Source organism: Cyprinodon tularosa, unplaced genomic scaffold, assembly GCF_016077235.1.
Source record: "Cyprinodon tularosa strain WSP-4 unplaced genomic scaffold, ASM1607723v1 ctg1102, whole genome shotgun sequence".
Taxonomy (NCBI): Eukaryota; Metazoa; Chordata; class Actinopteri; order Cyprinodontiformes; family Cyprinodontidae; genus Cyprinodon; species Cyprinodon tularosa.
Genome location: NW_024037897.1, coordinates 207,247 through 231,487, shown reverse-complemented (window position 1 = coordinate 231,487; position 24,241 = coordinate 207,247). Strand labels below are relative to the sequence as shown.

General features: G+C 46.9%; 1 protein-coding gene across 4 annotated transcripts; it reads right to left on the bottom strand.

The window, feature by feature from the left end:
• Nucleotides 1-3,714: 3,714 nt before the first annotated feature.
• Nucleotides 3,715-22,652, bottom strand: ogdha (oxoglutarate dehydrogenase a). Of its 4 annotated transcripts, none has more exons than XM_038297522.1 (24): nt 22,588-22,652; nt 20,279-20,647; nt 16,488-16,679; nt 14,502-14,595; nt 12,140-12,178; nt 9,212-9,327; nt 8,935-9,089; nt 8,714-8,860; nt 7,494-7,584; nt 7,081-7,260; nt 6,828-6,956; nt 6,577-6,756; nt 6,351-6,503; nt 6,129-6,231; nt 5,916-6,044; nt 5,687-5,837; nt 5,392-5,519; nt 5,137-5,315; nt 4,994-5,065; nt 4,786-4,911; nt 4,632-4,704; nt 4,383-4,546; nt 4,145-4,299; nt 3,715-4,064 (listed from the first exon to the last, which is right to left on the bottom strand). In XM_038297522.1, the coding sequence occupies exons 2-24, from the start codon at nt 20,516-20,518 to the stop codon at nt 3,944-3,946; spliced, it is 3,117 nt and encodes a 1,038-aa protein (XP_038153450.1). In that variant the 5' UTR covers nt 20,519-20,647; nt 22,588-22,652; the 3' UTR covers nt 3,715-3,943. The 4 variants fall into 4 exon arrangements, with proteins under 4 accessions (XP_038153450.1, XP_038153442.1, XP_038153430.1 ...); XM_038297502.1 differs by lacking the exon at nt 14,502-14,595 and adding an exon at nt 14,206-14,308 and having other exon boundaries at nt 3,716-4,064; XM_038297514.1 differs by lacking the exon at nt 12,140-12,178.
• Nucleotides 22,653-24,241: the final 1,589 nt, after the last annotated feature.

Below are 24,241 nucleotides of genomic sequence, written 5' to 3'. Positions count from 1 at the left end.
CATTGCAACCTACAGGAAGACGTATTTTATTGTATCATTGTGTGACAGACCAAGAGCTGTTTTACATTAGGTAAAGATTACATGAAAAGTTCTGTAAAATAAAAGTCTAAATTCGTATGATGATTATATATCATTTTCATATTATTCTGCCTTTAGAGTTACAGATGAACAATGAAGCATGTCGACCTCTAAGATCATAAAGAACCTGCTTATTTATGGCTGACTTGGCTGGAAATAAACAAAATGAGGAAATATTTATTTTCTCACGACAAAAACCTTAAACTGTAAATATGTAGAAACTGGTTCTTCTAAATATGGACAGAAAATATAAAGTTCTCGCTCAAATTAGCTGTTTAAGTTTTAATGATTGATAGCCGTGATCAAAATTTAAAAAAGGCTTTTTTGGATTTAATTTTGCAATTCCTTGAAGTGTCTAATCTATTAAGTTTTGTTTTATCTTTGTTATCTGTGAAGCAACTTTGATCGCTCTCTGTTTGAATGGGGTTTTATAAATAAATTGGTCTGACATGTATAGAGAGCTGAAGCTTTCTCCATTCTTTTTATTTCAATCTGAACTCAAGCTTCAGTTTTAGAGTCTTTTATTGGCGCCTTCTCTTATTAGATGACAAAGTAAATTGAGAGACGCTTTCACCACAGTAAATGCCAGTAAACTGTCATGAACTAAACCTTAACTGCCTGCAGGAGCGGATCCGCCTATCAGACTCTCTGGAGGCAAATATACGGAGGCCGGGAAATGCAAACCAACAATACAAAATCTAAAACAACTCTACATTAAATAGGCTATTGGTGTGTTGGGAAAATAAGCAATCTCCTATTAATTCTCTTTTGCATAAATTGTTTTCTGAGTGCTGAGATTCATTCAGGCCTCAGTGCTGCAAGGCTGCAAGGTGTCTGATTGAGAAGAGTTGTTTGGAAAAAGAAACACTTTTCCCACAACAGGTAAGATTCTTTCTGAAGGATCATTCACAACATTTCACTGTTTAACCAAAGTATCTGTAATAATTTCCCCTCATGTGAGACGAACTCTGTCCAGATCAGAACAGGGCAGAACATCATGCTGTTGTGATTGTTTTGTTCTCTTTACTTTGCAAAGTAAAGATGAGCTCAAACATCTATTATTGAGAACACAAGAGAACCACAGTACTCTGGAATTTATAGTTCTAGACAGATACCTGCCTTCAGTGCTTTATTTATAAAGGGTTTAAAACATTAATGTAGAAAAAATGACAAATAACAGCCGATATCGATGCCAACATCAATAGATCCTGCATCCCTAGAATGGACACTTCACTTCCATCCATCCATCCATCCATCCATCCATCCATCCATCCATGGCTTCCCTTTAAGCTGCATCAGCGATCATCCTCCTTCACAAGCAGCTAAATCTAATTTAGAAATTTGTCCCATATGTCATTGACAGCCAAAGTCTTAATATTGAACCTTATATTTCAAAAATAATTTATACACTGAATTATATTATTTGTGCATTAATTCTTGTTGGTTTCTTATATTTTAATTTTAAGGCTGTGTCCTGTGAGTCTCTGGGTTGCTGCTATTTCTGAGTCCTGCTAAACAAAAGACAAAAAGATATGTTGAATTTTATTATAGCATAGCGTATTTTTTCTTGTCAACTTGGATATATATTTTATTGAATGTTTCATATCCCAGTAAATCTATTTCTCCTTTAAATCTGCAGCTCTCCCTAATTGCGTCTCTGCTCTGCTTAAAAACAGATTTATGAACCTGTCTACTGATATAAAGATGCAAAAGAAAATCATTTTCCGGATCTCTAGAAGCTCTGATTCTCAAATCAACAGATCTGTGTTCATTTTAATTTGTAACTGAGTAATGGTCCTGAGAAGCCCAGCTTTTTTAACTAATATAAATGTACAATCGGTTTCCATTTTTAGCTGAAAAAGTTCCGTATGTAACGAAAAGATTTTTCGGTGGCATCTCTAAATTTTTTTAACCACCAGTCTCCTAACTTTTACTGAAACATCAAAGTAGCTGCTGGTTAATATTCACTAAGTGCTGCTGTGTCTCTCCTCCTCGTAGCGACTCTGTAAGCAGTGAACAGTGAACCCAAAGCGACAGATCCCACGATATTTCAACAGGTGGGACTGGAGAGTAACTTTGTATCGTCCGCCAGGTCCTTACTCTGAATGTTTAGATGAGTTTTCAGAGTTCCTTTCTGATTTGGTATTAAATACTGACAGGGTCATCATAGTGGGAGATTTTAACATCCATGCTGACATTGAAGGCGATAGCTTAAGAGCAGCCTTTAATGCTATCTTAGACACTATTGGCTTTGTTCAAAATGTGAATAGTCCCACACATTCTCATCTTCATACTTTGGATCTTGTGCTGACATACGGCATAGAATGTGAAGAAATAACAGTATTTCCTCACAACCCTGTCCTCTCTGACCACTTTCTAATAACCTTCAGGATTACTTTAACAGAGTTCTCCTCCCCCAAAAGAAGGTTACATTTTAGTAGATCATTATCAGATAGAGCAGTTATACATTTTAAAGAATCTGCTTCACTTTCTCTCTCCTCTGTGTCGCTGAGCAGTGCTGCAGAGTGCAAAAGCATAGCTTATTCCCCTTCACAGGTTGATGATTTTGTTGATGGGGTTGCTAGTTCTCTGCGTATTGCCTTAGACAACGCAGCTCCTTTGAAAATGAAAACCATTAAAAATAGAAAGCTTGCTCCTTGGTTTAATGCAGAGCTGCGTACTTTGAAGCAAAATGCTAGGAAACTGGAGAGAAAATATCGCTCCACAGGCCTGCGGGAGTCCTTCCTAGTCTGGAAAAATGGTTTACTGCTGTATAAGAGGACCCTTTGTAAAGCAAGAGCAGCATACTTCTCCTCATTAATAGAGGAGAATAAGAATAATCCTAGATTTCTTTTTAATACAGTTGCCAAACTCACCCAGAGCCATAGCTCTGTTGAACCGTCCATTCCACCTGCTCTTAGCAGCAATGATTTTATGGGATTCTTTATAAATAAGATTGATCTTATTAAAAATAATGCAGGGCTGCTAAATGCAGAGGTAATATTCCCGAGTGTGAGATCAGTAAAGTTCAATTATATTATTAACCACATGTATAGGATGCAGAGACAGGAACCAGGCCGGGTTCTTCAGTACAGAACTCTTTATTGAATGAAGCATAATAACGCAGCAGACTTCAATCCCCTAATATGAAAATAAATAAATGATTTTTTTTTCTCTCAGAAGCTCAGAACTGCAGCCGACGCTTCATCCATTTCCTGCCGACAGTTCAGCTGCGACGCAGAAACACCAGAGGGAGGTGGACCTTCTGCTGCGGAGCTTTTTGGCACGAGATAAGCGCCCGCCCGCGATGAGGGGGAGGGGGGGATAAATGATTCATCAGCAGTGCGTGTGGTTGGTTCATCCCAAACGTACCCACAGAATAAAACCATAAAATCTCAGAGAGAAGCGTTACCATGGCAACTAATTACAAGTTTTCCTTAATGAGAAGAAGACCTGCTGTGAAGGTCAGCCTACGTCCCTTTGAGCTCTGCTGCTTCAAACGCTAAAAGAAAAATGATTCCTGCAGAAGAAGAAAGCTCTGATCCTATGACTGAACATGTGGAGTAGAGAGGAGGGAAGATGGGAGGCGCCACTCTGACCAGCAGCTGGAGTGTGTGTGTGTGTGTGTGTGTGTGTGGAGGCCGGGTCCGTCCCAACAAACACGCCCTGTTTGATGTGACGGAGTCGGACTCCAACGTTCGTTGGATTTTCGAGGAAACTGCGATCAAAGCGTCATCAGCGCGAGTTTAGGGTCCGCTCTATCGGACCGTCGGGTTAAACTCAGCCCTCAGTGAAAGCTGCTGTAGTGTCAGAAACAGTGGAACCGGGTGGAGGGGGGTGGGTCAGAGTGGGCCCCGGGGCCGCTCTACTGCTGGTCTTTGAACGCGTCCATGTCGAAGGCCGTGTCCAGGAAGCGCCGCAGCTCCATCAGGTGGGTGTTCTTGTTTCCTGTGGCCGGAGCTGCAGCCGGGTCTCTGCCGGCGTACCTGAGACAAAAAGAGGGCGGAGTCAGAGGATGCGGGGCGCGGTCGGGCCGTACCTGGAGGGGGGCGGGGCTGCTCGTTACCCGACGTTCTTGGCCTTGTTGATGGTGGTCCGGATGCGAGGCTTCACGTAGTCGTAGTAACCCTGGTTCTTGTGCTCCTCCTGACACCACACCAGGTCGGCGTTGTGGAAACGCTCAAACTCCGCCTTCACTTGGTCGAACGGGAACGGGGAGAGCTGCAGGAGGGAGAGAGAGAGAGGAGGCGGGGCTAAAGACCTGCTCTGGTGCCGAGTGTCTGTCCCTGGGTGGGTTCTGGTACCTGCTCCATGCGGCTGATGGCCACCGTCTCATCCAGGCCCCTCTTCTTCCTCTCTTTGGTCAACTCGTAGTAAACCTTTCCTGTGCAGAAGATCAGCCTCCTCACCGCCTCCGGCCGCTCCGCCGCCGGCCCGTCCTCTGGGATCACCCTCTGGAAGTGGCTTCCTGCACACAGGGAGGAAGAGGAGGAGCGCCGAAGGTCAGTCTGGGAAAACACCTCAACCATCAGAAACATGTGCGGCAGCGTTACCCGGCAGCATCCCGTCGAAACTGGACCGGGCGTCAGGGTGACGCAGCAGAGACTTGGGAGTGAAGACGATGAGCTGAAGAAAAGAGAGGAAGTTCAATAAATCACCTCCTTTCAAAATAAAAGCCCATAACGAAGTGGAGGTTCTGGAGGGTACCGGCTTCCTGAAGGGCAGCAGGATCTGTCTCCTCAGAACGTGGAAGTAGTTTCCTGGACTGGAGCAGTTCACCACGATCCAGTTACAGTCGTAGAGCTGCCGGACCGCAAAGTCCTCCCCTAGTTTCTGAGGGACAGAACCAGGCAGAACCAGTTAGAACACAGAGACCCGGTCTGGCAGACTGGTTCTGCTTCACACAGGGCCTTACGGGCATCACGTCCGGGTCATCGTTGCACATTTGGAGGAACCTCTCAGGTCGAGCCGAAGAATGTTCTGGACCCTGTGGGCATAAACAGAGCGTCAGGACACGGAGTCCAGGCCCGGTTCTGTACGGGTGTGCGGCAGCCTCACCATGCCCTCCATGCCGTGCGGCAGCAGCAGGACGATGCCGTTCTGTCTGACCCACTTGGCCTGACCCGGGCAGATGAACTGGTCGATGATGCACTGCGCCGTGTTGTGGAAGTCTCCAAACTGGGCCTCCCACAGAATCAGAGCGTTCGGGCTCGCCATGGCAAAGCCCAGCTCAAAGCCTGCAGAGAAGCAGAACCGGCTCAGAACCTGGCTGAGAGGAAGAGCCCAACAGAACCTCAGAGGAACAGAACTGACCCAGAACTCCGTACTCGGACAGCGAGCTGTTGCAGACGGTGTACGGCGCCTGGTCCGGAGCCAGATGGTTCATGGGGATGCAGGTTCTCTTGTCCACGTTCTGGTCATGGAGGACGTGATGACGGTGGCTGAGAGGAGACAAGAAGCTCAGAAAACATTCTGGACCCAGCCAGAACCAGGCAGGCGGCGCCAGAGAGCTCAGACAGGGGCAGAACCTGATCCACTGGGATACTGCCAGGTGAAATGGACCTTGTGGAAGTGTCCTGATCAGGCTTCATCTAGAACTTTTGCTCACCTGAAGGTTCCTCGCTCCACATCCTGACCCGACAGACGGACGTGGATCCCCTCCTTCAGCAGAGACCCCAGAGCCATGTACTCAGCCAGGGCCCAGTCCACGGTCCGGTTCCGGACCATCTCCCCTCGGCTCTTCAGGATACGACTAAGACCTGATCCAACGATAACAGAGTCAGTTTATCGCTGGTTCCGTTCAGCAAAGCCGTTTAATCCATCTATGCGGGTCGGACCTCCATGGATGGTGAAGTCCTCTACGGGGACGGAGGACGCCACCTGGCCGATCTGGTTCAGGTTCTCCTCAGAGATGCCGGTGGACGGGCAGCTCATGGACTTGGGCTGTCCGTCCAAAGTGAAGAAACCTGAGGAGGACAATCGTTAGGTCAGCAGCAGAAGGACAGACTGTAGAAGCAAAGTTCTGGTTCCGCTATCGGGAACCTGCTCACCGGGCCATGGCGAGTCCAGCCAGTGCTTGATGTGCAGGATCTTCTCATCCTTAGAGCGAGCGTACGCCTCCTCACAGATCTTATCGTACTTGGCGATCTCCTCCTGCACACATCAAAAGGTTCTGATGTTTTACTGACTGGACCTGAAGACGGATCATTTGTTCTGCATAGGCAAACAAAGCACTGATCCTCTTGTTCAGGGTTCCGGGCTCCATCTTTTACCTCATACTCCTGTCGGCTCACGGCTCCTTCTGCGATCAGCTTCTCTGCGTATTTCTGCAGAACTGGCTTCTGCTTCTTGATCTGTTTGTACATCAACGGCTGAGTGAACATCGGCTCGTCCATCTCGTTGTGACCCATTCGGCGGTAACACACCTGGGGACAGGGGGACACGTTAGGACAGGGGGGCAGCAGCGGGTCCCTTACAGGAAGCAGAATAAACACTCACCAGATCGACCACCACGTCTTTGTGGAAGGTGGCCCTCCACTCTGCAGCCACCTTGCAGACGTAGATGACTGCTTCAGGGTCGTCTGCGTTGACGTGGAAGATGGGGGCGTTGACGACCCGAGCAACGTCAGTCGGGTACGGAGACGAGCGGGCCATGCGGGGGTCGGTGGTGAAACCAATCTGCACCCAGAATTGGGACGGTTAGCCTCTGAGAAGTTAACCTCCAGCCCAGCAGTGACTCCACAGGGTACCTGGTTGTTGACCACCACATGGACGGTGCCGTGGGTGGTGTAGGACGGCAGGTCAGACAGGTGGAAGGTCTCGTAGACGATGCCCTGACCTGCGAAGGCTGCGTCTCCGTGCAGCAGAATGGACATCACCTGCACACCGAACATGGGGACCGAGGTTCTGACTGATAAGCTGTTTTATTTCGGGTCGGATTGAGTGTCTCATTATGGTCAGGGATGCAGGTACTTCCTGAAGAGCGTTTCTTCTCAGACTTACCCTGTTTCCATCGGTGTCTCCGCAGTAAAACTGCTCGGCTTTGGTTTTTCCCTGAACCACAGGGTCAACGGCCTCCAGGTGAGACGGGTTAGCCACCAGAGACAGGGTGATGTTCCGGTCCGTCACTCTGTTGATCCGACGATGATACATCCCCAGATGGTACTTCACATCTCCAGAGCCCTGAGGAGAACCAACGCTTCATTGTTTACAGTCAGCTGCATTTTTAGCAGTGACAAGTGTGTGTTCTAATGAGCATGAATATAAACGGCAGAAGCATCTCCTCCTGAGGAAAGAATCAATATATCAACCAACTATCACAAAAAAAAACCCAACTGAAACCCAACACTGAACTGAAAAAAAACAAACAACCAAACTTTTTTGACCCCCGCTGTGTACTGTAACCATTTAAGTACCTCATCAGCAGCTTCCAGCCTTGAGTCAAACTGGCAGAAGATCTGCTCCAATTCTTTACGGATCACATTCGCCAGAACATTCAGCCGACCCCTGAAAGTGGAGAGATGAAAAGATGAGGGGAAAATAAAATCATTTGAGAAAAAGATGATAGGAAGAGAAGATTTTAACCATTCTATAACCACTGGATTGAATTATTTCAGCCTTAAAACGTTTACAGACCTACTCACTCTTATCTTCCTTCTCTGGACCTGTTTTTAGCCTCAGTCATGAAGAAATAACAGGTCTGCATAATCCTGTCTTGTTTTACCATTTTTAAGAACTTTTTAGTTTAATTCACCCAAGCTCTCAAGCAGTTTTCATTGTAGTAGATAATTTTTAACAACTTTTAAAGGCCACATATTATGCAAAATTCACTTTATAAACATTTTCGTAACAGTCAAGTGTCTTTAAGCTTTTTTTATGAGTTTCACAAATAAAAAAAAATAAAAAAAAACATTTGCTTCTATTATTGCCTTTTCTTGAAATGCTGTTGGAAAAGCATTCCCTTTATGATGTCATAAGGGGAATTTTGCTATCCAGAGCTGTCTGTAACAGCCCAACAGTTAAGCTACGGCCTTTGTCTAGTGTATTTTTCCACAATCCTAGGCTATCTTTACTAAGTCTGAATGCTTGTCATGGTTTTGGGATATGGAGGAGCGGCCTTGAGAAGGATAGTGGCATGGAAATCCAAAAAATCTAATTTAGAAGAGGGCTGAATGAGGAGATCTTTGGTAAAGGCCATCTGCCTAATCTGGGAAGAATTTTCCTGCACAAACGGAAAAAAAAATATTGCAGAACACAGAACCTTAAATCATCTTTTGCATATTATTGCATATTCCTTGATTCTAAATATCCTGGATGACCATGAGAGGGTGGTGCTGAAAACATTTAATGTAAGGGGAAGATTCTGTGCTTTAAGGAATGCTAAAGAACACGTTTTTTGTTTGAGTATCTTGATTTTAACCTTTAACTTCTATGTTGGATTAAATCCCAACAATTTTTTTAAAGGAAGTCTTGGCTCTGATTTCCAACTCCATTCTAGACATGATTAAAGTGAGACACACCACAGGTTTCTCAGGTAGCTGTAGTTAAACCTTAGAAACCTTCTCTGGGTCAAGAAGGTCCCGTTGGAAACACTTAAACCCTGATGTCTCCATCATCCTCTCCCTGAAGCTTTTACCTGTGAGGCATGCCCATGATGACGTTCTCCACTCCGTTCTCCGAGGATTTATCTATGATGGTCTTGAGAGCTGGGATCAGAGACTCGCATCCCTCCAGTCCAAACCGTTTCTCTGCAGACCACTTCTTCTGAAGGAACTCCTCAAACCTGACCACACAGACGATCAGATGAGCCACAGCTCCACCCTGCTTCTCCTCTAACGGACTGAAGGTGGGGCTTACCTGGTGGAGCGAACCATCCGAGCCAGCAGCGTTCTCTTCTCCTCCAGGGTAAACTGCATCACTCCTGGGGTCTCAATCTTCTGTCGGATCCACTGACACTGCTCCAGGTCGTTGATGAACATGAACTCCACGCCGATGTGCTGACAGTACGCCATCTGGGGACAAACGCATGCCCGGGTCAGCCGCAGCAGGAAGAGTTCCTCATCACGAGTTTCACCTGCTCCTCTGAGACCAACCGAACTGCCCACACCACCCCCCAGCACCACCTGCTCTTTACCTCCAGGCGGCGGATGATCTCCTTCAGCGGCAGCGCCGACTCTGAGCCACCGATGAAAGTGGTGGTGGGCAGCCGGAACACCTTGTCCAGGTCCGACTCGTCCAGACCGTAGAACCCTACATGTCCCATGATGCAAAGGAGGGAGAGGGACAGGAAGCAAGGAGGAAGATGAAAAGACACAAGATGAGGGAAGTGAGGAAGATTGCAGGAAACAGAAGGTTGAAGATGGAGATGTTAGAGACGAAGATCAGACCAAGACAGACGGACAGAGGAAGAGTTAAAACAGGAGGTTAGAGCCAATCAGCTGCTCACAGGAAGCAGGTCTTCACACACAGCCCACCATCAGGAGAGGAACAAAGAGAGGCTCTCTGATCGGATCGAGAACCTCCGATCTTATGTGACCTTCAGGTTTTAACATCTTTGCTCCATCATGAACTCTGATGGTTTTTCTCCACAGGTTCTGAAGCCAGCAGCTCATCCCTGCATGAAGCCCATTACTGAGAGGCCCGAGCAAACGCCCAGGATCTTCTGAGGTGGAGCAGAGCCTCTGCAGCTGCTGCTTGTTCTGGAAGATCAAGGTTCTCCTTCAGGAGATGAAAAACATGCTGAGCTGGATAAAAACCAGCTCCGTGTTTTAACGGAGAGAGATGCCGCCTCAGCAGGAGGCAGATCATTTGGAAACATCCAGTTCAGAGTCCTGCTTTACAAGCTGCTCTATTATCAGCCAGGCCCACAGCATAACACCTCCACCACCATGCTCCACCAACCAATGCTCTGGATCTCTACAGCTGTCTGATCTGAGTTCAGCTGGGTGTCTCCAGAACTCCTACAGTCTGCAGAGACCTTCAACATCTGCATGTTTGGTGACACTTCGTCTTCCGACCAGCAGAGGGCGAACTATTCATGGCTCACCTTCAGTGATTGGTGAAGCAGTAGAGGTGGAATGAACAGATGGATGATGTTTCCTTCAACCAGAACCGGCTGGTTTATATAATCATCGGCTCTCTGCTGGGTTTTGGACCTCAGTCAAAAGGTTCTGGGTGATTGACAGTTGTCTGGAACGTCTGACTCATTAAATCCTCTGATGGTGAGAACTTCCTTAGTCTGATGAAGGTTGGACTGGTTCTCTTCATCAAAACCTCCAGAATGTTTCTCAAACATCACCAACTTGGAGCAGCAAACTCAGACGTTCAGGAGACCAGGGTCCCCTGAGGACCAGAGCCAGGAGGACCATCAGTGGACCTGCAGTGACTCGGTCTGCCGCTTTCATCGCTTCTCCTGAGGTGGACCAGTAAAGTCAGTGAGATGTTCCTGAATCAGCAGCCAGGAGCTTCCAGGTCCCTCAGCTGATCTTTAGGAACATCTACTGTGGACATTTGGAAAACAGCATCAGCAGCCAGCTGAGACCAGAGCTCAGGAAAACTGGAGCTAATAAGATCAACGTGCTCCGGCTAATTTGTCCCAGTGGTTTCCATGGGAACGGGGATTGGCGAGTCAGATTAGCCTGGGATGTTTTCCAGCTCTGGTCTCAGAGGCCGGGTCCAAATCTGGTTGAGACAAAAACAAAATGACACGCTGCTTGACCAAGGTGATGGCATGAAGGCGTTACTATGGCTGGATGAGACGTTACCATGCTGGATACGGATGGAGGCAAGTGGACCGGGCCGGTTCTGGGTGGGTTCAGCTCATCATCAAACAAGCTTCTCATTCAGAAAGAAACCAGAGCTGCTGCAGCCAATCAGAGAGCCAGCACAGCAGCCTCAGCCAATCAGGAGGCTCTACAGCCTGCAAATAGGAAGCTGGACGACAAACTGCTGGACAGCCGAACCCGACGACGATCATCTGAGCCCAGGAGATCAGGAACCGAGCAGCTGTCTGAGTCCAGAACGTTCTCCCCGCTTGTTCAACGCGTCTGGAGCTTCTCCATCAGAGCATCAGCAGATGCTCAGAGGGGTTCTGGTTCTGCCCAGCGCCGCGGATCGTCTCCACGGGGGACATTCTGCACCCACAGGACGGTGACTCCAGTCCTGGAGGACCAGAGTCCAGCAGACCCATCTCTGCTTCTATGCACCAAAATTGGATCAGAACTTTGTAGAACTTTAACAGTGATGATTCAGCCCCGGGTTCTGGTGAGTTGGACTCAGGCTGATCTTAGAACCGGGTCCTGAGGAGGCGTCTGACTGTAGGGGAACCGTACTGAGCTCCACTCCTGGGTTTCAGTCGGATCCGTGAAGGAACCAACCGGAAGTTAGCTTAAAAAATGATTGGACTGGATCCAGGAACCGGTCTCATTTATCTTATGTTCTGATTAAAAAACTAAATCTGGGTCAGAATCTTCTAGAACAAGCGGGTTTGCTAGAACAGAGAGGAGAAAAGGTCCAGTTACTGCCGAACCCTGACAGGCTACCTGCAGGAGACCCAGATAGAAGCCGGTTCTGATGGACTTGGTTTGGGTTATGAACAAAGGTCTACAGAGCAGGGCGCTACCAGCAGCTAGAAGCTACCAACAGAACATGGACCTACAGCTGGCCCGGTCCGAACCTCCATCTGCAGTCCCACGTTTCCATCAGGGGGAAAACCCACAGGTTCTACCGGGTCATGGATCAGAACCGTCCTGTCTGCTGTTGTGCTAAACAGCATCCCTGGATGAGCAGAACCAGGACCTGTACCGGGTCTGGGAAGAGGTTCTGGATGGTTCTGTGGTGAAAAGTTTGAAACCATCCCGTTTAAAAGAGACCAGAACCATTTCAGTCTTTAGGAACCCAAATGAAACCCGGTTCTAGATCATTCTCTAGGAAACAGAAACATTGAACAGCGGAGTGTTGGACCGGGCAGAGCTGCAGTCTGGCGGACCGGGTCAGGACGGGCTTTGGTCCAGAACCTGAGCAGTAGAAGCTACAGAGGCAGCAGCAGCGGAGCTTTTCGTACCTCCGACCGTCAGCCGGTTCAGACGCTCCTGGAACAGGTCTGCAGGGCAGCCAGCAGGGGGAGACACACCCAGACAGCATTAATCAACCTCCGCATCACCGACCTACACACCACCTACTGCTAAGGCCAGCAGACGGCGCCGCTCTGGGTGGGGTTAGGACAGGTTCTGGCTGTGGCCCGCAGTGTAGAGAGGAGGGTGAGACCATGCCTGGGTTAGCAGGTCCAACAGAACCACACAGGAAGGACTGGACTAATTCCTGGAGCAGCGGACTCGCTATGATTCAGTCGCCAAATGAACCGGAACCAGACTGTCACCTTTCTACGGCGCCACAGAACCAGAGACCCTTCAGTCACGGGTCAACGCAGGACTCTGCAGCTGACCCCACCCACATCCCACATACACACAATGATAATTCATGAAAAGAACAGCTGATCCGGACTTCATTCCCGACCAGAACGCCACAGATTTGTTCATGGCGTGTAAAGTCTGAGCCGTTTCTAGTTACTTTGACATAAAACCAGATTTCTGTCTTGGTTCAGTCTGTTTTTGAAGATCAGTGCTGACCGGGAGACAACTCTTTAAAGATTAAAAGAAACAGTCCTAACTACGGCCCAGCAACTTTATGACTTAATTATCTAGAACGGGTTTACAACGTGAACAATGACCTAATACTCCAGGAGTATGAATATTCTGTACCTGTTGGTCCGTCAGGGTGAAGATGAATGAGGAAGACCTCCGGAGGTCTGAGGGGTTTATTCTGGGTTTAAATCTTTGGTGTCTGTGACGCTCATCCCCAGATCCGTTCATCTGCACTCATTTCACAACAGATACAGAATAAGTTCTGGAGCCAAAGCAACGATGAAACATCTGGGTCAGAACCCATTGTTCTGACCCGTCGACCTGTGGGCCCGATTGCTTCACCAGGAGGGCATGAGGTTCGGTTTTCTCTGGACCAACCAGGACAGATGTTCGGGTCAGAACACGACCATCAGCTAACAGACCGTCCTTCTTCTAAACCCATATGACACCAGAACCACAGCAGTGGAACCAGACAGCAGACATGAACGGGTCAGAACCAGCACATACAGCCCACCAATCGAGAGAAACGGGCCCACCGACCCAGGAAACACCAGCATCTATAGTCATACTTCTAGATTGAATAAACTAGAACCAAGCTCCTGGTTCTGGCCCAAACCAACAGGAGGGTCAGAGTCCAGCAGCGTTTAGCTGATATCAGCAGGCATCTCACTGCTGAGGCCGTGTGAAGGTCCTCCTGCCAGGAGACGACTCCCAACAGAACCAGTTTACCCTCCGGTTGGGTTCTAACTCAGCTGCTCCTCTCCTCTGTTGGGGACAGGAGCTTCTGCTTCGTGATCGTCAGAGGCTTTAAACAGAACCGGTTCTGTTGGTGTACCGGATCGGATTAAAGCCAGAATCAAGATGGATGGATCCCAGTTTGGGTCCATCATGCTCCATCCCAGCAGCCATGCTGTGGGGGATGTTATGCTGCCTCACTTTGGACCTTCAAGAACCATCCAAAGCCTGAGCATCAATGCCGACCCAGTGGACCCATCTTCACACAGGTCAGACAGTGGATCTCAGTCCAACAGAACCGCTCTGTCTCTCGTCATCAGAACCATCTGCAATATGAACCCAAACTTCTCTGGCATCTTAATGGATCGATTCAAAGAATCAAGGCGGTTCTGGTGGTGAAGGTGGATCCAACTGGCCAGCCGAGTCTAAAAACTGGGAACTTCCTGCAGATCTTCTAACACCAACACGCAGGAAGCAACTGAAGAACTAACTGTCTGAAATCCACCACTAGAGGGCAGCAGACGTCCCAGTGGGACCCTGGCTGGTTTCAGGCTGAACCAGTGAGACCAAACCATGACTGGTTCTGATCCGCTAAACGGGAAAAGAGTGTAGAGCAACGATTCCAGCTCCAGAGGATGGAGAAGTTCCTGCTAACTGCTACCTGTTCAAGAAGGTTCCAGAGGTTTCACACAGGGAGGGGGGAACCTGAAAACACTGAGACTTCCTCATATTTTGGGGGGGGGGTCCTCACCCAGCTTGTCGGAGGATGTGATAATGTCAGTGGGAACGCACGAGTCCAGATCAGCGTCCATGATGCCGAGGGGGTCCAACTGGGCCACATGGTGCCCCCGGATCTACAGGGGGCGACAACAGCACAGAACCCACCCGGGACAGGACAGGAGGAAGAGGAGCAGGACAGGGAGTGGGGGTGATGAAGAGCGTTAATGGGTTAAAGGTGGAAGGAGAGAGGAGGGGGATGGGTGGGTGAGAGGGAAAAGCAACATTAACACCAGAGTCTGAGTGCTGCTGCAGCCGCGGCGCTCTCACCGACGTCCTGGAAGCCGGCATTGACCGGAGCGTCATCAAAGTTCACACAGCTGATTCCCAGAGGATCCAGGTGGGCGCTGTGATGGCCCATCACCTGAACACACCCGGAACAACCACACACAGTTAGAGGACCTGACCCGCAGCAGGAGGAAGACCTGAGGAACCTAAAGGAGCGTCGCATTTATTCCAATCTGCTGTCCACTCATTTTACATGATGGACCTTTGACAATTGGACCTGAGGAACCATCGCAGCTCAGAGAGCTGATACTGGGACCAGTATCTTCCTACAGCAGGTCAGCTGTCCAGAACAAGGAGCTGCTGCTGGTCCCAGTTTGGAGTTCTGACCTAACTCCAGATATGTTTTTGAGATTTTGACTTTTTCATTTTTCTATTACATGTAGCGCTACGACTTTACTCTCCTAGCGCTACGACTTTACTCTCCTAGCGCTACGACTTTACTCTCCTAGCGCTACGACTTTACTCTCCTAGCGCTACGACTTTACTCTCCTAGCGCTACGACTTTACTCTCCTAGCGCTACGACTTTACTCTCCTAGCGCTACGACTATACTCTCCTAGCGCTACGACTTTACTCTCCTAGCGCTACGACTTTACTCTCCTAGCGCTACGACTTTACTCTCCTAGCGCTACGACTTTACTCTCCTAGCGCTACGACTTTACTCTCCTAGCGCTACGACTTTACTCTCCTAGCGCTACGACTTTACTCTCGTAACGCTACGACTTTACTCTCGTAACGCTACGACTTTACTCTCGTAACGCTACGACTTTACTCTCCTAGCGCTACGACTTTACTCTCGTAACGCTACGACTTTACTCTCGTAACGCTACGACTTTACTCTCGTAACGCTACGACTTTACTCTCGTAACGCTACGACTTTACTCTCGTAACGCTACGACTTTACTCTCGTAACGCTACGACTTTACTCTCCTAGCGCTACGACTTTACTCTCCTAGCGCTACGACTTTACTCTCCTAGCGCTACGACTTTACTCTCGTAACGCTACGACTTTACTCTCGTAACGCTACGACTTTACTCTCGTAACGCTACGACTTTACTCTCGAAATTTTATGAATTTATTCTGAAAATGTTATGACTTTATTCTTTTTAATTTTCGAAATAAATAAAAAAATCTCTAGCCTGGCCCTTATCTTTCGTACTTTAAGGACGAGATTAAAATAAACCAGAAGTTTCCTTTAGTTTCATGATAAAGTCTGAGGTAAGTCTGACTAAATAAAGCCCAAACTTTGTGTGTTTTACAGCCACTCCAGGACCTGTGAGGATATTCAGAACCACAGAAGACATCCGACTGTTCAGGTTAGGTTCAGTTTCAACTGTTAAATTACAGAAGTTCAGACTTTTAATAACTAACATCTAAATTCTCAGAGCTTCAAACTTATTTCTGTGCATTTAGTTGATTTAAGGTTTGTTCTTCAGAATCTGCTCTCCGAGGTTCTGGATTTAAAAGAAACCATCTGAGTTCTGCAGAACCAGATCCTGGTTGATGAACCTTCAGAGAAACCCTTCGGTCTTTAGTTTAATAACCAGGTTCTCTGTTCCTGAATCATTGGGGAACTTCAGATATTGATGAACACTGCAGATCTTCATCTTTGCTGATCTTTTCAGAATAGCTCTTTGTTCTACTGAGTCCCAGAACCACAGGCAGAGTTCCTTGGGTTCCCTCCTCAGCAGAACCAGCTCAAAGTCCAGCCGAGGCTGATAGGAACCAAATCAATTCAGGTTCAAAGGTCAGAGTTTTTAAGTTCCTCAAACCAGTTCATCTGGTTCAGGTCTGTTTATCAATGGATCATGAAATCAAGCCTGTGGTTCTGGTTCTCAGAACTCCACGCTACCCTATCGCCCTCGTTCATTGGCGGTTAGAGAGGTTCCGTTCTGGTGTTTGGACCCGAGTGAAGCCGACAGGAACCTGTTCTGTCGGACCAGGACCCTGAGGGGTGTGATCTTCTACCTGATAAGCTCTGATGAGGGACTGGACGGCCAGATGATCCTCCACCAGCTTCTCCACGTTGGGCTGGGCTCCAACCAGCGAGGACAGCTGTGGGGCTGCCAGGCCCGATGCCGCAGCCAGACCCAGAGGAGACTGATAGGCGGCGCCGGGAGGAGCACCGGCGTTGGCGTTACGGAAAAACACGTCCCACGACTGGAAGGGAGAGGAAGAGGAGAGGTCAGAGATGAAGGACTGGCAGGACACTTCTAGCAACATCAAACCAGTTTAGGTTGAAGTGGTTCTGATTCAGTTCTAGGATGGAGGCTTTTCTAATACTGATTCTATTTTCCTTTTCCTGTGATGGATGTTTGGGTCAGAGGGGCCGGTTAAAGGCTCGGTTCAGTACCTACTGGGATTGGGTCACTCCTCCTCTGAATTCAGTTTAAACACCAGTGCAAAGCAGATTCTGGCCGACCCAGTTCAGCTGTTGAAAGTTGAGGGATATTTGCTATTGATCCTTTATGTAAATCAGAAATATATCAAATATCGTTCAAATCTTTTAAAAGTCTCTCCCTGTTTGTTTTCCAGCCAATCAGAGGCCTGCGTTTCCAGCCAATCAGAGGCCTGCGTTAGGGATGCACGATATAATCGGTCCCCTATCGGTATCGGCCTTAAAAATGAATATCGGACATCGGCCACCCCACCGATATTTAACCCGATATTTGATCAGCTTCTGAGTTTCTAAAGTCTTCTTCCTCAAAAACTTCTTTTTTACAGACTTAAAAACTTCTAAAGACGAGGGAAAAAATATTGATACATTAAAATATCCCAATATCTTCATATGCTGATATATTGCCATTTAAAAACACCATATCAATCTCTTTTACTAATGAAATATTGCTATATGTCATCGTTATGCTACGAAATCCCCCGAAAATTCACCAAATGTTGCCATATTTTTATATGTTGATACATTGACGCGGTATCGATCTATTTTACTAACAAAATCTCACAAGAATTTGCAAAATATCACGAGAGTTTGTAACAGAACGATGAAATTTCACGAGATTTTGAAAGTAAAATAGATCGATACCGCGTTTTTAAAAATCTATTTGATATCAGCATATGAAAATATATTTGAGTTTATTATTTCTCAAAGTGTCAGAAATGGATAACAAAACTGCTATTTTCAATGACTACTTATTTTTGTCCAGCTTTAACATCAGTATCGATATCGGTTATCGGCTATATGAGTTTTAAAATATCGGCATATCGGATATCGGCCAAAATCCCAATATCGTGCATCCCTAGCCCGCGTTTCCAGCCAATCAGAGGCCTGCGTTTCCAATGGGGAAAGCTTGACCAGTAAAGGTGTTTATGATCTGGTTAGGGCTGCAACAACGAATCGATAAAATCGATAAAAATCGACTTTTAAAAGCGTTGGCAACGAATTTCATCATCGATTAGTTGTGTCGCGCGATTATTGCGTCATCCGCTGCGCCGTCATCACTGCCTCTTGACTGAAAGAGGAAGAAAAAAAAATACGGCAGAGTGAGTCAGCGCCGCAGGTGCAGTGTTGCCAACTCCGCGACTTTTCATTCCCCTCCAGCGACTGTTTTTCAAAAAAGCGACTAGCGACAAATCTGGCGACTTTTTTCGGTGTCACTGGCGGCTTTTGGAGACTCTTACGTGAAAGCATGTATCATTCCTACTCTGCCGTGGGGCGCCTCCCCCACCCCAACCGCGTTTTCCCGCAGGAGTCCCTCTCAGTCAGAGCCTCAGCGTCCAGACTGCAAATGAAGCGCGCATGCACCGGGATTGACGGCGCAAATTGATCACAATAATTAAAATAGCCTGCGCTTTGTAAAGCGAAAAAAGTGATAACATGCAACTTTTTTCAAAAGAAATTAACATGGCACGGAACCACCATGTTTGTTTGGTTTTAAAGTGGGGAAACGTAACGTTAGTTTCTCAGGTAGCTCATCTGATGCTTTCCTTACCGTGTTAGTAGGTTACAGACAGTGATAAGGTTGGCTACTTATTTTACTTTTAATTTCATTTGAATTAGCTTAAGCAGCGTTTACATTTACTTTATAAATAAATTAACTTGCAAATTATGAGGGCAAGGCTTTTAAAGTTTAAATCTTCTGGCAAAGATAAAGTAAAGATGATCCTGCAATTTATAGAAGTAAAGCAGAATAAAATCCAGCAAGATCAGTAATATGTCAATTAATTATCTGCCACATTCCCATGTAAATATCTGTCTTTGGAGGATGTGTGTTTTAGCACCCCTAGTTCTCTCATTTTTATTCCAAATACAATTTATAATTTGAATCACAGGGCTATTTTTATCTCTATGGTTCAGTATTTTCTCAAGTAGCAACTTTAACTGCTATACTTTCCTGTCTTAAAAGGCAGAACTCTTCTAGTCTAAAAAAAACTCATTTGTTGAAATGGGGGGGCCTATTGTTTGAACCCCTTAGGGGCTTTAAAAACAAAAATGTCTTTTTTTGCGCTTTATGAAACAAAGTACCCTATATTTTGTGGATGTACAGCTACATTTCTCATGTAAGTTTGCGTAGTTTTAACACAAACATTTATTTTTCATATTGCACCAGTACAGTTAATGAGCAACCTGTACTTGTGTGCTTGTTTGTTCTGTCTATAATGTTTATTTTGGAATAAAGAGGTTAATATAAAAAATATTTTTTGTCCGATTAATCGATTAATCGAAAAAATAATCGTCCGATTCATCGATTTTTAAAATAATCGTTAGTTGCAGCCCTAGATCTGGTCTCCTTCAGCAGAACAACCACTTAAACAAGGACCTGGGTTCTGGATCGTTCTGAAGGAAACCGGGTCTGGGTCAGAGTTCTAAAGGTCAGAGTTCTAACAAGAGTTTTAACGGTCAGAAACTCCTCGGCCCAAGTTCTAGCGGTCACATTTCTAAAAGTAAGAGTTTTGATTGTCCAGGTTCTCACTGACAGATGTCCTTAAGGTTAGATTTCTAAAGGTCAAATTCCACCACTAAGAGGTATATTATTTATTTTTTACACCATGGATCAGTTTTTAAACGTTGCTGTAGTCATTTTCCAGAGTTCCTGTGAATAAATCTGATTTTATTACTTTTGGCCACTCAGGGTTGACTGAAACAGTCCAGCCAGAGCTGGGGTGGCTCTGGCTGGAGGACCAGCAGAACCAGATGGGACATTAAAGTAGAGACAGTTCAGGTAATAAAAGCTGGACGGGTCTCAGCCATGGTGCCATAATCCGCCTCCTGACAGCGTCTCTGTGTGGTGCTGTTATGGATCAATGTTCTGCCCAGAATGAATGTGTTGGAATCTGATCCTGACCAGTTCTGGTGTGGCGGGCCTGTGGCCTCAGCAGAGACAAACATGCAGCTAATTTTAGCATCTGTCTCCTTTACCACCCAGACCCCTGAAACACCATCAGCTCTGATGGCCTGCAGCCGGGTCGCGTTCTGGTTCCGGAACCAAAGGACTGAGCAGAACATGTCCGTTTGTTCACAGTTCAGTTAGCAGACACGACAGAACCAACGGGTCACCTCCTCAAACCCGCACCCAGAGATCCTCGGCTCTGATGTTCAGGGTGGAGTTGACCCAGAACAGGTACCAGACCAGTTCCGGTACCAGAACGGGTCAGGAGCACCAGGCCTCCTGGTTGACTCATGTTTCTCAGAACCAGCAGAACTAAAAGCTTCAGAACCAAACTCATTCTTTGCTCCTGGACCTCAGTCTGAGGAGCTCATCTGTTGGAATCCCTCCGCCTGCAGGGAGCGCCACGCTGCTCACCTTGTGGACACTCTTTGGGTTCTCCAACCAGGCGTAGTACATCTCCTCCACATAGTTGGAGCTCGTCCCATTCAGGAACGGTTCAGAGGCCACAGGTGTCGAGTAGCACCTGATTGGCCGAAACGTCCTTGTGCCGACTCCATTAGCAACTGTGATTGGCCGCTGTTGGCCGACAGTCTGAGCCGCCTGCGAGGCGGTGAGCGGACGCAGTCGCGCCGCACAAGTCCTTAAGCGATGCATGAGCAGTCCTTAAAGCGTCACACGCGCACCGTGGCGGCGATGGGTCCGACGGTCCGGACGTCCTCAGAGAAACGAGGGAAAATGGACTCCACCCGGGCCTGGACAGGAAAACGGCGAATCAAACGTCCACTGTGGGAGAGAGACACAGAGTCAGACGGCAGCAGGAGAAAAATAAGGCTTTAATATTTAAAGCAAAGTTCTGCAGGATTCTCTGGAACCAGGTGAGGAGTTCTGCTGGACCTGAACATCAACATCCAACCAGAAACAACCCAGGTTCATTCCTGCCACTTTGGTTCTCAGCCTCTAGTTGACTCCGCCCCCTGCAGCAGCCCGACCCAACCGCCTCTGCTCTCATCTGCCAGACCCAGAACCAAGAGGAAGCATGGAAGCCAAGATCTAAACGGACCCAGGAACAGGTTTCCAATCTACCTGGAAACCCGCCTGTTCAGGAAGAACTAAGCACAGAACCAACCCGACTGTTCCGGGTCTTGGAAACATTCTGCACCAATGAGCAGCTGGGTTTTACTGGGTTAAACGGGTCAGGATGACAGAGTAGGTCCAGATCATCTGGGTCAGCACCAGGATGCATTATGGGTCCAGTTTGAAGCTATAAAGAAGGTTCTGTTGGATGAACCGGGCCAGAACATCCATATGGATGCTTAACCGTTTACAGTCTGAGGCTTCGACTCTAGAGGCTCCAGATGTTCCATCAAACACATCTGGTCCATCTAGATCTGGACCTAATGGGGCTGTGGAACGCCTGGACCAGAACTCTGCAGTGGTGGGTGAACGGGTCAGGGGGATAAATCTGAACTTTATTCATCTTAATCTGTGGGAGTTGAACTCAGAACCTCAGGGACCCGGCGCACTGCTCTAAGCACTAAAGCTCGGCCACCCCCCAGTAGAACCAGATCATTTCATCATGGAGGAGCAGGTTCTGGAGCAGCTTCTTTTCCAGCTCCTCTCCTTGTCGTCTCAGAACCAATCAGATCAAAGATCCAGTTGCTTCGGTTACGCTCAGGCTCTGACGGCTGGAAACCAGATTCACCCTGACCGGAGCAGCAGTCGATCGCTGATGGTTCTGATCCAGCTCCATCAGGTCTCCATCAGAACCGAGGACGGTCTGGTCATAAAGTTCTGGTTCTGAACACGTCCTGTCCAGGTTTTTGCTTCCCCTTAACTGCTGTGAACATGCCAGATTCTGGACCTACCGGGGTCTGGACCTGCCAGGTTCTGGACCTGCCAGGTTCTGGACCTGCCAGGTTCTGGACCTGCCAGGTTCTGGATCTGCCAGGTTCTGGGCCAGAGTCCGGTAGAAGTCAGAGTCTGGTCCTGGTCGGTGTGGAAACAGGCTGTGGTTCTGGGAAGTTCTGGGAGCTCCCCTGTAACAGGACCCGGCTAATGCTGGTTCTGCCGACCCGTCAGACCCTCCGCCCAGTGCAGTTCCTGTGTTTTGACCTTGGTGTTCGGTTCCGCTCCTGTGTGGACACGCCCACCGCCTGCCCAGCCGGCCACCTGATTGGCTAGTGGTGGGACAGGAGGCCCGCCTATTGGCCGGTTTAACTGTCAGTAACTTTGTCCTTTCAGGAGTCATGAGTTCCAGAACATGAAAGTTTTGATTAATGCTGAGAAACTCCTCCGCTCAGGATGTTTAAACAGCTGAAACCGCTCCGGCTGTAAAGTAGTGCGGTGTATCCCTCCGCCGGGAGGCTGGTTAGCTTCAGGGCTAACCGGTCAGGTTATGTAATTAGCCGGTTAGCTCCGCAGAGCAACCGAAGCTATTTACATGTAATTAGAGGCCTAAAGCTAAGCCAGCATCTTCCCCAGGTGGGGGCCATCCAGAGCGGCTGCAGGTCGGACAGGTGAGGCCGCTTTTTCCAGGTGACCTCGGAGTTCAGCTCACACCGCGGTTAGCTCTCACGAGGCTAGCGGCCGGCATGCTAACAGCAAGCAGAGGTGTTAGAAACGATTCAGCTCCAACTGAAAGCCGCTTCATCCGTCAGAGCGCGGCAGGCCGCCTCTTCTCACACCCACAGCCGCCCACCGACCACCCTGAGCCGGGTACTGACCTCCAGAAAGCGTCCTAGCGGCTCTGCCTCGACCAGTCACCCCGGACGCCCTTCTTCTTCTTCTTCTTCTTCTCTTCTATTATGGCGGATCACAAGCAACTTTAAGGTGCATACCGCCACCTACTGTACATGAGTGTGTAGCAGCGTTACTTCACATCTATTAGATTCTATTTTTTAATTTTGTATTCTTAAGATACAAAAACAATGCTTTCCTTAGTTTATGAATATCTGTTATGTTTCCTTCATTTCCTAATATTCCTTTAAGATTCCATTCATGCCCTATACTTCTAACTATTCTCTTTAATTTTTCCCTTTCGTGTTCATATAACTTACAGTTCATCAGTATGTGTTCTACATTTTCTTTTTCACCACATTTCTCACATTTCTCACTATTTTTCCTCCCTATTAAGTAAAGCATGTCATTTAAGTAGGTATGACCTATTCTTAATCTACTAACTATTATTTCTTCTCTTCTGTTTCTTTCATTAATGTTTCGAATTCGAACTGACTTTTGCACTTCATATAATCTTCTTCCTTTCCTATCTTCGTTCCATATTTTTTGCCATTCCTCCATTTCTTTACTTTTAATAAGTGATTTCCCTTCCCCTTTTCCAAAAGGAATTGAAATCGTTATTTCCCCCTCTAAAGCCCTTTTAGCTAATTTATCTGCCTTTTCATTGCCTTTTACTCCTTCATGTGCCGGCACCCAACAAAACCAAACATCAATGCCACCCCTATATAGTCTAAATAAAATATGATGAATTTCTAATACCAAATCTTTTCTATTATTTCCTTCTCCCTTAATACTTTCCACTACTGCTTTAGAGTCTGTGCACACCACCACCCTGATTGGTCGAATCTCCTCCACCCATTGCAAGCCTAATATAACTGCCACCATTTCTGCTGTAAATACCGACAATTGATCTGATATTCTTTTGTGAATACATTTTTTAAACTCTGGGATATATATTCCTATACCCACATAACCTTTTAGATTTTTAGAACCATCTGTATAAATTTTAAGGTAATTATTATATGTAGTTCTTAAATAAATATCAGTTTTTATCCCTATTTCATTTATATTCCAATCATTTTTCATTGTATTGATTTGCAAATCTACATTAACCCGGACGCCCTTCTTCTCTCCCGGTGAAAAGATGACAGTGACGTTCCTGACGTCATGACGCACGTCAGACGGAGCGTAAAGTTTCTTCTAAACTAATTGGTTAATAATTACATAACTAAATATTTGCTTCTCATATTTAGCTGGAACTGAACCAGTCTGATATCCTTCTGTTCCAGTAAAACCAATCAGTCTAAACTTAAACATTCACTGGATCAGGAAATATCTCTATGGATTTAAATTCCTAATTATATCTTCTCTAAACTAACAGGTCTTCAGTTTTAACTTCAATCTAACTATGATATTAAAAAATGACCCCATAAATCTGACCAATTAACACCTTTCCAGTTGGTTTGATAATGAGATCATTTTTAAGCTAAACTCTTTAAGCATCTTTACTCTTATTTAAAGGTTTTATCTTCCTATTCTGTTCCTGTGGCTCCCAGAGAGTTTGCCATCATTTTGTTGTTCCTAAAGAAACTCTTATTCTCTTTAAAGGATGTTGCTTCTCTGTACAGGACAGGACTGCAT